We start from the raw sequence: 13,245 nt of genomic DNA, 5'->3' as shown, positions 1-13,245 counted from the left end.
AAGTGATATAAAAGCTCTAAACTGAAGAGCATACATGCATGCAGTATATTGCTGCGACTGAAAGTAAGCAAACCGAGATGCCCTGGGCTCTTCTTGTTTCCACTTGTGTGCAAAAACTGCACACATCTTTACAGTCCATTTTGCACTCTGTTCATGTTTCTATATGACAGAATAAAATTTCCCTGTTCCAATCTGGAATATGGTAAGGCCTTGTGGGATGTTCTCCTGCCATTTGGCAATTTAATAGAAAAAGACAGGAAGGATCAGGGTCCACTGAATTCTGCAACAGCAGATTAATCACATGGGATCTCTCCACTTGATTTTAATGGGCAGTCTCTGCTCAGTGCTCCAGAAAGGAGAAAACTCTCCTAAGAATCCTTGCTGATACACCTACTATTAAGGAAAACCTCCTCCCTATCCTAAATTTGGCCATCGATATAAGATTAAGAGAAATGAAATGTTACAATGACCTGCCTGATTCCATCACTACTTCAACATAACTAAGAAAACAGAGATCAAATGCTGCTGCTTCAGAGTAACAGCAAGTTGTCTTTGTCAGAAAGGAAATTGCTCTTCATCAGCAATGCTCACACCTGGTAACATTGACTTCAGAGCAGTGTTGAGGAACTTCCTTCTTCTTCTGGACAAAGGTGCTATTTCGGGCTGAAGGGAGCCCGAGATTTTCCCTCCACAACTGGAGATTCACTGAGCTCAAATAAGCTTAACTGTGCCTCCAAGGTCTTTCTCTGGAGACAGTCTCCCTGCGTGCCGATGCCCTTCCCAGGTCCTTGGCCTCTCACTTTTTGAAGGGGGTGAGTTTGTTGAAGGTGTGCCAGAAGAGGGATGGCTTCCGCTTGGGTTCTGCCAGGGCAAAAACCTGCTGCTGCGGGATGCTGGTGGGCACAGTGATGTGGCGCTGATGGATAGGATGCAGGCTTTGGTGTGGGGGAGGCACAGGACACCCGTTATAGCTGACACCTGCAAAAGGAACAGTTTTAACAAAGCTTATGAGTCAGCTAGCAGTGCAACTAATACTGGGAAAACTGAAGCACGGGACCATGGGACAAATTCAATGGTCAGTAAAGCCAGTAGAATTTTGCCATGATTGTGAATGGAAGCAGTACTAAAGGTTACATGTTCTGACGTCAGATTTTTTAAAAATTGCTGCATTGATTTGGCTTAAGAAGAGAGTAATACCAGTAAAATAACATTACAGAATTACCAAAAATAAGCAGCAGTTTCACATAGCCAGACTATATTGTTTGCACCAGTAAATTTTGGTATTTCAAAGCAATAACTTAACATGGTAGATACTTGTATTTTAGTCAACTCTCAATAGAAGGCTGGGTAAAATATTGCTACCAACAAAACTGTTATTTCTTAATTTGGAAAATATTTTTCCAGGCTAATATTCTCAGACTTTGTGTATTCTGAACAGAATTTCCTGATCACAATTTTCAGCAACTTCCCTGAAAATCCAGACAGGCTTTCTAGGTACCTAGTGACTGATATCAAGATAAAATGCTTTAATAATATTAATCCCAGGGAGCAGAAGACTACCTAACATCAACTCCTTCACTTCTAAATTCAGACTTAATCTGCTCCCACTTGCTCAATTTATTCTCTCAACACACTAGAGATTTACCCAAATCTGACTTTAAGATGGAAAAGGACAAAATTACAACACGTTTTCTGAGAGACAAAAGGAATAAAAAAGCTGTTTCCAGAAAAACACATTTCTAGTCCATCCTTCCATGTAGTCTAGGACAGAAGGAAGACAGTCTGAGTGTGTTATCATAAATACAGCAACATGTGGCTTGCAGGAAGAACTTTAGGATATTTTAAACAAAGCACAGAATTGCTAAAGAAGAACAAGCTGTTTGAGTGAAAGCAAAGGAAGGAATCGGTAACCCTCATTTCTAATTTAATCTCTGCATGCACTTTCTTACATCCTGAAATAAACCACTTGCCTTACCTCTTTTCTTCTCTAATAAAGAGAATACTGACTTGCCTGTCTGAAGGAGACTAGGGAGCTGATTTAGCAGACAGTTTACAAAGGTTTTGGAATTTCATATTAAAATGCAGGTTAATGGAAACTATTTCAACTCCATGTAAACCATGGAAATTTTTTAAAAGACTGAAGAAATCAACTACAGCCAGATTGTGCTATTTCCTAACATAAAGAACACTGGAACACAGTAAGAATGTCAAGCAATTCTAAACACCCACCTTTAATTTTTCCATGCCTTGACTTACGGGCATTCTGCATAGCTTGTTTCTTCTGATTTTCTGAGATCTCCATTCCTAGGTCAAAGTGTAAATTAGGGCACTGGTATAAAAATACTGTATCTAATAACTGATTACATTAAATTCAAACCAATAAGCAAACTACAGAGTGTTTCAAAAAGATGGACCAAATTTTAAAGCAGTATGATTTCAAATTTGGTCCATCTTTTTTAAGTACCCTGTATATTTTAAACAATTTTTAGTAAAGCTTAAGAGTGATATACATTACGTTTTTAGAAGTATGTTTTGCTTTGTCATATAAATTTAAATATAGTTTTTCACTGGGATGACAATAGGAACATTAATTTGCCTGTAGATTACTGGGAAAAGCTGCTTTCCAGTTCCAGCAAATGGCAATCACTGGGGAACTGACTACACAAAAAGTTATTTTTATAGATAAGTTCAGGTAACTAGAGATTAAAAAAAAGTGTAAATTTACACTTCAGAAAGCTACAAGCCACCAAGTAATGGATCACAAATGCAGAATCTGAGCTAACATGGGGTAACAAATTGAAGTCGCTGGTATTGCAGTACAAATGTGGGTACCTTTCCCTCCACTCGGAGGTGACAGTATCACATAACCCATCAGACCCCAAAGCAGGCTCAGATGTGGTTGTGGCTGCACCAGACTGGGGCTGGATCCCTCACCCCGGTTTCTTGTGTACTTGCTTGCGTACTTGTATGACTTGCATGATGCTACAGCGTGTGGGGATCCTGTGCTATTTACCGTCACGTGATGGGTGTGTGATGGATCTGTGCTGACTACAGAGACGCCAGACATGTGCTGTGAAAGGTGACACCAGTGGCCAGTGTCACTCTAGTGTCCTCTCCCTGTGTAAAGGACAGCTGAGATACACTGATGCGGTACATACATGAGCACAAGGAGACCACAGCGCACACACGCTGTCACTCATTTCGCTCATATGCACATAAAGAGCACAGAAGTTGTGATTCAAAGCCAGAATGAAGTGTCTCGTTTGGTTCCATTTTGCATCTTCCTGCAATACTTTTAAAATTCCCTTTGCTTTTTTAGCCTGAACTTAGGAAGAAGTTATTACAAATCAGCCTATTAACTCACAATACAACAGCACTTAGCCATAATTTTGGGGTAGCAGAACTTTATTTTATTTTGCAGGGGGTTTTTTCCTTTATAGAAACAAGGAAACATTTAAAAAATGAAAGCAATTTAATCAACGGAGATCAGACCACTTTCTCAGGGTTACTATTAGTGGTTTGGAGAAGGATTTTCTGGCTGTGGCCTTTTCTTCCCATATATTCACAAAAGCTAAGAAAAGCTGGATATGGTTTAGGAGACAGTGACTCGTACCAAAGTGACTTTGAAAATAGAAATAAAATGCCATTTGCAATTCTGAATTGGAAGAGTATGTATTTGTTCTCTGAGAGGTTAGATTAGAGGTTTTATGTGAAGTCCAGCAAGATAGCTTACAAAATCAACAAGATAAATTTAAACCTGAGGTTGAGAATACTGGCGCCTTTCCACTGGTTTTGGCTAAAGGAAATGTTTAATTATGCCAAAAAAATGAAATTTTAGAAAATAAGCAGTTCTTCTGGGTAATGGAGAAAACATCTAAGCCACTGAGACTCACAAGACCAGATGGGCATTAGCTGTTACAATTCAACTATCTTTCCTCTGGTTCATGATACCTATGCCAAAACCAGGTACCACCAAATCCAAATAATGAGTTGTAACATTTGAAAAACAAGTTTCCAGAAGGCTGGATGTTACATGGGCAGAAAAGACTGTATGTGCCTATGTGCCCTTATAAAAAACATAGTTTCTCATCATCCGAATTTTCTTCACAATATTGCACCGTGCCTTAAGAGCAGCAAACACGATGGACCGTCCCTCGCAATACTTGTGCCCAGCACCAGGGGAATCTGTGACCTAGCCCTAAAGAAGGGTTAGCACTATTATGATATGATCACTGCCACTGCCATCGCTGTTGCATGGTTACCCTTTGGAGTGTCACATGTTGATTTTCATGAGGTCCCAGTAGAATAAATAATGACATGTAGGGTTGTAGCTGCTACACTTTTGCAGTTTCCTCACACTTGGGGATTTCTGGAGCAGTGTCACCTACAAGGAATGGTAACACCTCACTGCTTGCACATGACAGCCCTGTTGCTGCCCACAGCAAGCACTAGTGCAAGCCTCAGAAACATCCTGACGCATGGCGTTTAGCCTGCTCAACATACTCTCCCAGTGCTCCATAACAACCACTGCAGGAGGAGGTGTAGATACAGATTTGAAGAGCTAAATAATGCTCCTCAGAAATTACAGGAATGGCAAATGCTTACACTTTCTCCTCTTTTGCTCAGCCCTGTTCACAAAAGTGCACAAGCTGTGATTTATTCAGTACCATCCTTCCATCTGACTGTACTGCTGTTCTCATCCTATGCTGGAGTTGAGGCTTTCAGTAACTTTGTTACTATAGGGATTGTTTGCATCATCATCATCAGATCCTCTGCACTGCTTTATTACTTTCCAATCACCTTCAGCCATTTGCAGTATCCACTTTATTTCAGAGTTCTGTTTAGGCAGATTAGGAAAGGTGGCCACCACCCATCCCCATGAGAACAAGGTGACTGAACGAGCTCTACACAGAGGAACTCGTGAAAGCCATCAGTGTTGTGCTCAACAGGATCATAATGTCACAGCCTGATGTTCAGAACAGGAGAAGAGTTGGTTTTGAAAAGTTTGCAAAGTTTGAGGAAAGCTTGAGGAAAGTTTAACAGTGGCTCCTTCACTGTTTACTCTGGATTCAAGACAATTTGGGTTAACTGCAACTGTTGGTGCAATGGGAAGAGTTAAAACTGGGTTTAGAGTATGAACTGGTAAACTTGGAAGTATTTTCTTTAGCTTATGGAGTATCTACAATACATTTGGAAGAGGCCTTATTTTTCTCATCTTTACAACAGTATGAAACAAGAAAAAGCCACTAAGATCAAAAGGTTTACATTGGTAATCTAAGGGTTATTCCTCTTTTCCTCTTCTTCTGACCAGATGTTTCAAGTGAACATGGAATGTGAGATTTGGCACCTTGTTCAAATTTTAATCCTTTCTGAGTTATATAATCTACTCCAATACACTTCCAATCTTAATCTGCTGTCATCCAAAGCCTGGACAATATTATAAAAATACGTTCTTATGCAGTCAACACACAGAGGTGCACGAATACCTTCATTACTTCTTTAGCAATATTAAAAATAGCTTCATTTTTCTTATTAGTGTTGCTGTCTCCTTTGTGTATATTTTGCCAATGAAATTTTGTTGCACTTTTTGTCACTGATTTTAAAGAAAGCAGGGAACTATGCAAACCTCACAATTTTAAAATAACAACCCTCAATGTACATTCACGCAGAAGGCATCGTCCCACAGGCTGTGGGTCTAAAGCTGATCCTAGGATTTGCAAGGTCCTACATTTTTCCTTGCTCACTCAATGTTGGGCTTCATTTCTCTGTAAACTGCCCAATGCTGTTGTTGGGTCTGTAACTAATTAATGGTACCACACAACTGCACAGGTCTCCTGGGCACAGGAGGTGCCATTATAGGCCACAGACAGTATAAATCTACAATTATTCCTGCTTCGCTTTATTATAAAGTGTCCTTCACAAACAAACATTTCGGGCCAATGATTCATAAAAAAGTGCTGGGATTTTGGATGGGTTTTTATTATTGACTAGTCTTTGTGAATTGCATCTTGCCATATCTCATTCCGCTCCATAATGCACCAGAATGACTCGGGTGATGCTGTGACACGGATGTCATAGTTAGCTGCCCTGGACATCAGGCTGAACACACTGGACAGGCTTCACTTACACAGCTAAAGGTCATGTCGGGTAAGAAAGACACAACAGTCTCAGAAGGCAGAGTGCACATCTGCACAAAGCATAAAGAAGTGGAAAAGCAAGAACATTCCCCTTTGTTTTTACCACCTTTTAGAGAGGAAATCCTTCCACTCACCCATTTCCTTGTCTTCCTGAACTCTTCTCCTTTCATTTTCGCAAGCCTCCATCCATCTCTTTTTATCCTCCTGTTTTTTTGCACAGAACAAATGAATGTCCTCTGTTGCTCTGTTTATTATCTTAAAAGCATTCTTAACATTAATGTTAAAGTCTTTGTCTCTGCCATCTTCAGTGTCCACAATTTCCATCTCATCCATGTCAATACGATCCTTATAATACAAGATGTCCCTCCTCAGTAGGTCCTTCTTACAGAACACGAGCTGGTGGTCAAAAAGGAAGAAAGTCCTCTGCTGGCTTTTGCCTTGCTTTGATATTTTGGTCAGTTCTCCTGAGTGGATCAGTTCAGAGCTTCTGGCTAACACATCTGGTCCCTAAGGAGATATACACATATGTAGTAAGTAAATAATATTTTAAGATCTTACTGTGTGCCTAACCAGTCTCATTTTACAATCAAGTCTGTTCATTCACTTTTCTTGTATTTTTATTATTTGAAACTATATATTTGAAAATGTCATGCAATGTAGATAATCTCATACAGGCAAACTCAATGAATGTAGTTCTGCTCTACTTTATTTCTGCAGAAATCAGGAGGAAAGTCATTAAAGTTAGTGAAGCGGGTTCAAGTTCTGATAGAACTATCAAAAATTGAAAGCAGATATAGGTCTAGTATTTAAAAAAAGATCCATTTTATCAACACAATCCATTGTCACGTCAAAGAAGTGTCCATGCTAATAGATGCTGCTCTTCCTCAGTAATGAACAAGGTAATCAGTAACAGAATAACTGCAAATGAAGCAACTGGACTTTTAACTGAGCAATGACCAGTTGAAAAGTAGACACCATAAACTACCTACTATGCAGAAAAATATACACTGTAGAGGACATTAAGTACTGTACACAGTACCTTTGCTCAGGGAAGGGACCCATTGACACTTACCTCCCAGTCTACGATAGAGACTTGCCAACGTGCAATCTTGTCTATGCTTTCTAGTCTTCGTTTTCGCTCATTGATCAGACATGCTACGTTCTTCATAGCCTCATATGCGGCTTTTATGTTGTTATAATCACTGTGAAATGTAGGCACATTTCAAAGATCACTTAAGCAATGGATATGATGCAATCAAAAACTGTGACACAATGCTCGAAGTATTAGCCCACATTGCCCATTTATTCCTCTCTTCTGGGTACTTAAGTAAGAGAAACCTGATTCTCTGCTATCCTGAACCTCACACAGTAGTCTGTACAACTCAGTGCTGCGGTACTTCTAGGCTTTGTCCAGGAGCAAATTAATAAACTGGTAGAAGGAGGCAGAAGAAGTAGATTAATTAATTGAAATAGTCTCTACTGAAAACAATGGTAGAACTCTCATTGACCTCAGTGATACCTACATTTCACCAAAGGAACCTGTTGTTAAGTAAGATTTTACTGAGATTTTATTGGGAAGGGCATTCCTTTAATCATGTTTAGCAATTGTATTTTCTCCTTCTTGTTCCCAATGGCTGGGTCAGTGAATGCAAACAGAGAACACTATCTGGGCAGAAAAAATACTGAAAGCAACCTTAAACAGGGTGAGCAAAGGAACCAAGAATATGGGTACCAAAGAGAAGAATTAAAGGAAACAATGCTGACAAAGTGGCCCATTTTCATGGAACAAATGTGTAAGAGACAAGACCGTCACCTTCCCCTGCCTGCTGCAGGTCAAATGCAAACCTCCTGTCTTCTTCCATTGCTCTGCTCCCCTCCTTCTTTCCCTGAGCTCCCCACATGCTTATGAATCTCCCGAACCTGCAGGGAGGTTTTGGTTCCATTTGTATAGCATCCATCACTCCTTCCCCTTCCTCAGAGTGTCTGAGAAGAGGGAAGGAAAGAGATATATTTGTTGCCTTGGAGTCTCAGCAGAGCAGCTGCCTTCCCTCCTTTATCAGAAGGCCTCTTGCAGAAAAGGCAGCCAGAAGCAGAAAACAGCACAAGCCAGAAATAAATCCTGCAAAGGAGTCAGCCTCTCTGTCCTTTTGATCTGCTTCTGTCTCAGTTCCTATTTTCATCGCCTGCTGCTGATAGACGCGCTTCCCTTCTGAATCTGCACGTTACTCTCCCTCTCTCTATTTATACCTCTGGAAACTCTTTTCTGCCACACTGTCTACAAAAAGTGAGATTAACAATAACAGGATCCTACTAACACCAGGGAGATGTCCCATAGGGTGACTGCATGATAGCCACGGTGCTGCTCTTGCCTTTCCTTATCTCAGTTCCTTCTTTCTCTGTTGGTGTGTAAGTTATTTTCCTTGCTGCATAACCTCTGGCCTTCCCGGCAGGCTGTGCACATTGGATCCTCAAACTTTTTATGAAAACAAACCAAAAAGCTACAAAAACAAACTTGTCTGGAGCTCTACCAAGGCTCTGTGTGGGTGGGGGCCTGCCCGTTTGTGAGCATCTCTGTATCTGGGCATGTGTCTGTGTATGGGGGCATCTCTGGATGCTGTGCCACAGAAGAGGAAAATGGGTACTATGGGTGGAAGGTGGCAAGACCTTGCTGGCACTTCATCTACAGGCTTAGTAGCTCAACAGATACCCATGTTAGAAATTGTTATTGCAGGTCTTTCCAGGTAACCACAGAACTGAATGGAGGCATTTTGCACCTGAGCGTCAGTACTTGACATCCTCCATGCAACGGCCTCTGGAAAAAATCCCTTCATCTCCAAGGAGAGCTTTCTCAAGGTTAAAGGAATGCAGACTTTGGCCCAGGAATAGAACCATAGAATCACAGAATCATTTTGTTTGGAAGAGACCCTCAAGATCATCAAGTACAACCATAACCTAACTCTGGCACTAAACCATGTCCCTAAGAACATCATCTATACATCTTTTAAACACCTCCAGGGATGAGGGATGGTGACTCCATCACTCGCCTGGGCAGCCTATTCCAATGCCTGACAACCCTTTCTGTGAAGAATTTTCCCTAATATCCAACCTAAACCTCCCCTGGCGCAACTTGAGGCCAGGAAGCATCACCTCAGGCTGCATTTGGACTTTGAGCACAGGAGTCACAATGGAACATTTTTCTTGCAATTGTACAAGGTAAAAAAGCAGACATTTAAAGATAAAATCTTAATTTAGTCAACTAATTAATCAGCTCAGGGGTAAACTAGACAGGCTAATAACCTGCAACTTCAGTTCTTATTTATGCAGCTGAAAAATCTAATGGCTGGACTTCATTGCAAACAAAGGCAATGTTTATTACTAATAAATTTCTAAAAAAAATTTACTTTCAAACTTGCTCAGATTGTGGTTATTTTTCCTAGGCCCTCTTCACCTTTTCCTGTGTCCACAACATTTATGCAACTTCCCCCTTTCTGCTGTGGATTTCCTTCTCCTTAATTTCTTTGACACATTGGCTTTTTTCCACTCTGATTTACACATCCCTCCCTGCATCCTATTTCAGCACCTTTTTTCCTTCTCCCTCTTTCAGTTTTTCCTCATTCTGGCTTGTATCCTGTCAGTCTCCTGTGCTACATTCCAGATACTGTTTTTCTTGACATTTGTGATGGTTCCAAGATGCCCATCTAGTAAGCAGCTCCCACGTATAGCAATGAGTTTTGTTCCTGATCTCAAAAGCTTCAGTGTTGTGTCACCCAGAAAGCTTGAGTGTTGTTACTATTAGAAGATTTGCCTTTTTTCATCCTCTCACCTGTGCTCCTGAGTGGTGTATTTGAGCAATTCTGCAAGCTGCAGAGGGTATTTGCAGATTTTCTGAACGGGTGTGAGAAGAAAACCATCAATGGCAATGTCAATCATCTGCTGAAGCAAGCGACAGGCCTCAAAGAAGTGACGGTATTTGCCCTGTTTCATTAGTTTGGAAAGTTCAATGCAGGCACTGGGATGATTGTTACAATACTCTGAATAAATAGCAAAGCCTTCTTGCTACAAAATAAAAAAAATAAAGAAAGAAAAGTCAAAGCTTTAACTAAAGTATGTGCCTACTGGGGAGGAAAGATTTTTTTAACTTTTATTATATCTAATTAGATTAAATAATCCATTTCCTATATTCTTTCCAAGTTGATCAGCCTTGAAAGTATGCAGAAATCTACTTAATAACTGTCCAAACTATGTACCTTATTTGTAAGAATACAGAAAATAGAGGCCTCCATTGAGTCAGGATAATCAAACCCACTTTAAGAAGTACTTTTCTTTGGGGAAGACAGCTGTAGGCTTACAAAGTGTCTATCATGAACTCACAGCCTCTTTCCCCATCACCTTCTTTCCTTATTTTGTTTAGTAAATTTTTGCATGCCCAATATGAGATCACTGCAAATAGTCCAGCTCATCTGTGATAATTAGTTTTGAAAAGGAAACTTAATTCTGTATAAAGTTACATGCTGGCTAAAGATGAGGAGAAATCTAAAACTTTTAAATAATTAATTAATTGTGAATTATTTCACAACTCTGAAATGCTATCTATACATAGCTTAGTATTTGATAAGCATTTATTACTACTATCTCCTCCTTACATCATAACATAGCATTTTCTTATCACATTTTGATAATTTCATAAATAAAATCAACTTTTGCAACGTACATGTTGAAGAAAACATGACCCTATTTCACTCAGATGAGGTTCCTCTTTGTTGTACTGTTTCTCAAGATCCTTCAGAAACTTCCTTTGGAACTTGTAAATATCTTCAATATTTCCAAAAATGGTGCTTAACTGAGCTGCGGTGAACATTCCTGTATGTTTACGACACTGCCGGATATAACCCTGGAAATTAAAGAAAAAGAATCATTAGTTTGAAGATGTGAAAAGAGGTTCTACCCTGAACAGTCTGTTTGAGCTGGCAAAACTCCTGTGATCTACGGCCAGGTGAGTGGTTTCCCAGCCATACACACACACACGAACACGCAGTTTCAAATTTTCATCTGAAATGTTTACACATCGGTTCTTGCAGTCCAGCTTCTGTCTCACAGTACCGTAAATGAACCAGGGAACCAGAAACCTGCAGAGCGCGTGAAGCCTACTCGCATCTCCTTGTTCCGACTACCCGCCAGGCCGGTGGCGAGCCCGGCGTGAGGCCCCGTGCGCGCTGCTGCCTCAGCCGCCGCGCTTCTCCACAGCAATTGCTCTGTGCCATGACAGTTCTTCTCTGTGTGGATAAGAACAAACCCTGAAACGACTAATATCAAGACAATTTCTACCAAGGCGAAAGTACAGGTTCCTTAACAAGTAGGTAAGCAGGGCACGGTCTAAGCCAGAGAGGCAAAACGGAGAACTCACTGTAACACATTCAGAATGCTGCTGTTTGGTAAAATCCATATAGTATTGGCAGGAGGTAAAAGTATCGGCAAGACCGCACATAAAAATACGATCGGTTTTCCAGTTTTTTTCTCTTTACTTGTAAGAACAGCACAGGATTCCAGCGCACTTCATTCACAGTGTTAAGTAGATACACAACTGAGTCCTCCAGTTTTAAAATACACTCGGAGTAAATTCTGCTCTGCCATCAGTAACCAACATTAGATGGCATCGGCACTCACATCGCTAAGAGGCAAAGGTACGGTGGGGGTCTCTACGGGCCGAAACAGGCAGCAGCAGCCGCCGCACACAGCCGGCATGTCCCCAGGTACCTGTTCCACAAAGCTGAGCGTGGCGAGGAGGACACGGTGCAGGGGCTGAACGTCCAGCAACAGCTGCTGTGCTCCTGCTCTGCTGTCAATTGGTTATGGTGCCGGGGTGCAGACGAGAGTGAAGGTTAACTGGTGTGACAGGGGTTATTTGCCAGGCTCCTCCGTTTGGCTGCTCTCAGGCAGGTTTTCCCCAAATCGCTTTGGGAGCAGACAGCTGCAAAAAGCCTCGCAATTGCTCCAGTGAGGTTTACCAGGAAGCAACCCTGAATATTGCTGGCGCCCCTCCACAGCCATCTGCTCTGAGAGCTGTGCCGCGGCTACGCTGCAAGCCAGCTACCACATTTACTACTGTTAGGAGGATAACACTCAGAAGGAAAACCACTTCCCGTGCAGCTCTTGTCATGCAGACTGCAGACACTTCTTCAGCGTAAAATGTTTTTCAGCATATATTCCAGCTTGACCCTGGCTGCACCAGCCCTAGTGATTCATTCTAGTGCAGAGCTTGCAAATTTGGATTATTATCTGCAGTAGCTTTTCTGGCTTAGTCGTACTTGAGTATATTTTCAGCCTTATGTCCTGCTTGCACCACCCTACAGATTCAATCTGAGGAAAGCAGACCATCTCTACCCCACATGTTGAACATGGAGCATCACTTCTCTACTTGGAAAATCTGTGTTTGCTCTCCTGTGCTAAACTCAGAGGCATGTCAGATTTAAAAAAAAAAAAAAAAAAAAAAGAGGTACGGAATATATGTATTAGAGAAAAAGAATTACTAATATCAGCCTAAGAATTAATAGGTCAGTAAAACAGGAACGTCATGTCCCAGAACTCAGCTAACCATGGCAGCGACACAGCTGCATGTATGAATTCCTCCCTGATCATTTAGGCACACAGTCAAGCTTACTAGCTTAAGTCGGTAGTGAGTCTAAATGGCAAAACTTCCATTTAATGTTTAAAAATTAGCCAGGTAGCAACCATTTTTGCCATTTTGTTTTTCCCTTTTTCTTCAAAACGCATTAAAAAGGCCTGATCTTTAAAAATTAAAAATAAAAATAAAAAAAACCTTCTGTCTTGTCTACTTGGTTGTCCATGAAAGAATCTAATAATGAGTGGTGGACTGAAGAACAACATGACAAATATAGACAGAGACATAGCAAACTAAGGGTACAAAGAATATTTTGATAGGTTGCTTAGCACCCTTCCAGATGCTAACCACAAATACAAGTCAAATACAGGTCAAATGTGTCACAGTCCACGTCAAACTCCAGTGAAAAGTATGAAGAAGCTTCCTGTCCAAGTGTGGGCCTCCAACAAAATTTGAACAAAAAGCAGACAAAACTCCCACATTTTATGG

The 13,245-nt window shown here is 40.9% G+C and overlaps 1 protein-coding gene across 3 annotated transcripts in view; it reads right to left on the bottom strand.

The window, feature by feature from the left end:
• Positions 1-13,245, bottom strand: part of SPATA13 (spermatogenesis associated 13) — a 45,537-nt gene continuing 32,292 nt past the window's right edge. For 2 of the 3 annotated variants that reach the window (XM_065634762.1, XM_065634779.1), the window contains 6 exons: positions 10,849-11,028; positions 9,961-10,193; positions 7,210-7,339; positions 6,272-6,644; positions 2,230-2,304; positions 1-978 (listed from right to left, as the gene is read on the bottom strand). In XM_065634762.1, the coding sequence (XP_065490834.1) occupies positions 797-978; positions 2,230-2,304; positions 6,272-6,644; positions 7,210-7,339; positions 9,961-10,193; positions 10,849-11,028 (1,173 nt within the window). In that variant the 3' untranslated portion in view covers positions 1-796. Of the gene's footprint in view, positions 979-2,225; positions 2,305-6,271; positions 6,645-7,209; positions 7,340-9,960; positions 10,194-10,848; positions 11,029-13,245 lie in introns of all 3 variants that reach the window. The other variant, XM_065634770.1, reaches the window with a different exon arrangement.

The sequence above is a fragment of the Caloenas nicobarica genome, chromosome 1 (assembly GCF_036013445.1).
Source record: "Caloenas nicobarica isolate bCalNic1 chromosome 1, bCalNic1.hap1, whole genome shotgun sequence".
In the NCBI taxonomy this organism is placed as follows: Eukaryota; Metazoa; Chordata; class Aves; order Columbiformes; family Columbidae; genus Caloenas; species Caloenas nicobarica.
Note: the sequence above shows the minus strand (reverse complement) of the source record. Positions and strands in the feature narration are given on the sequence as shown.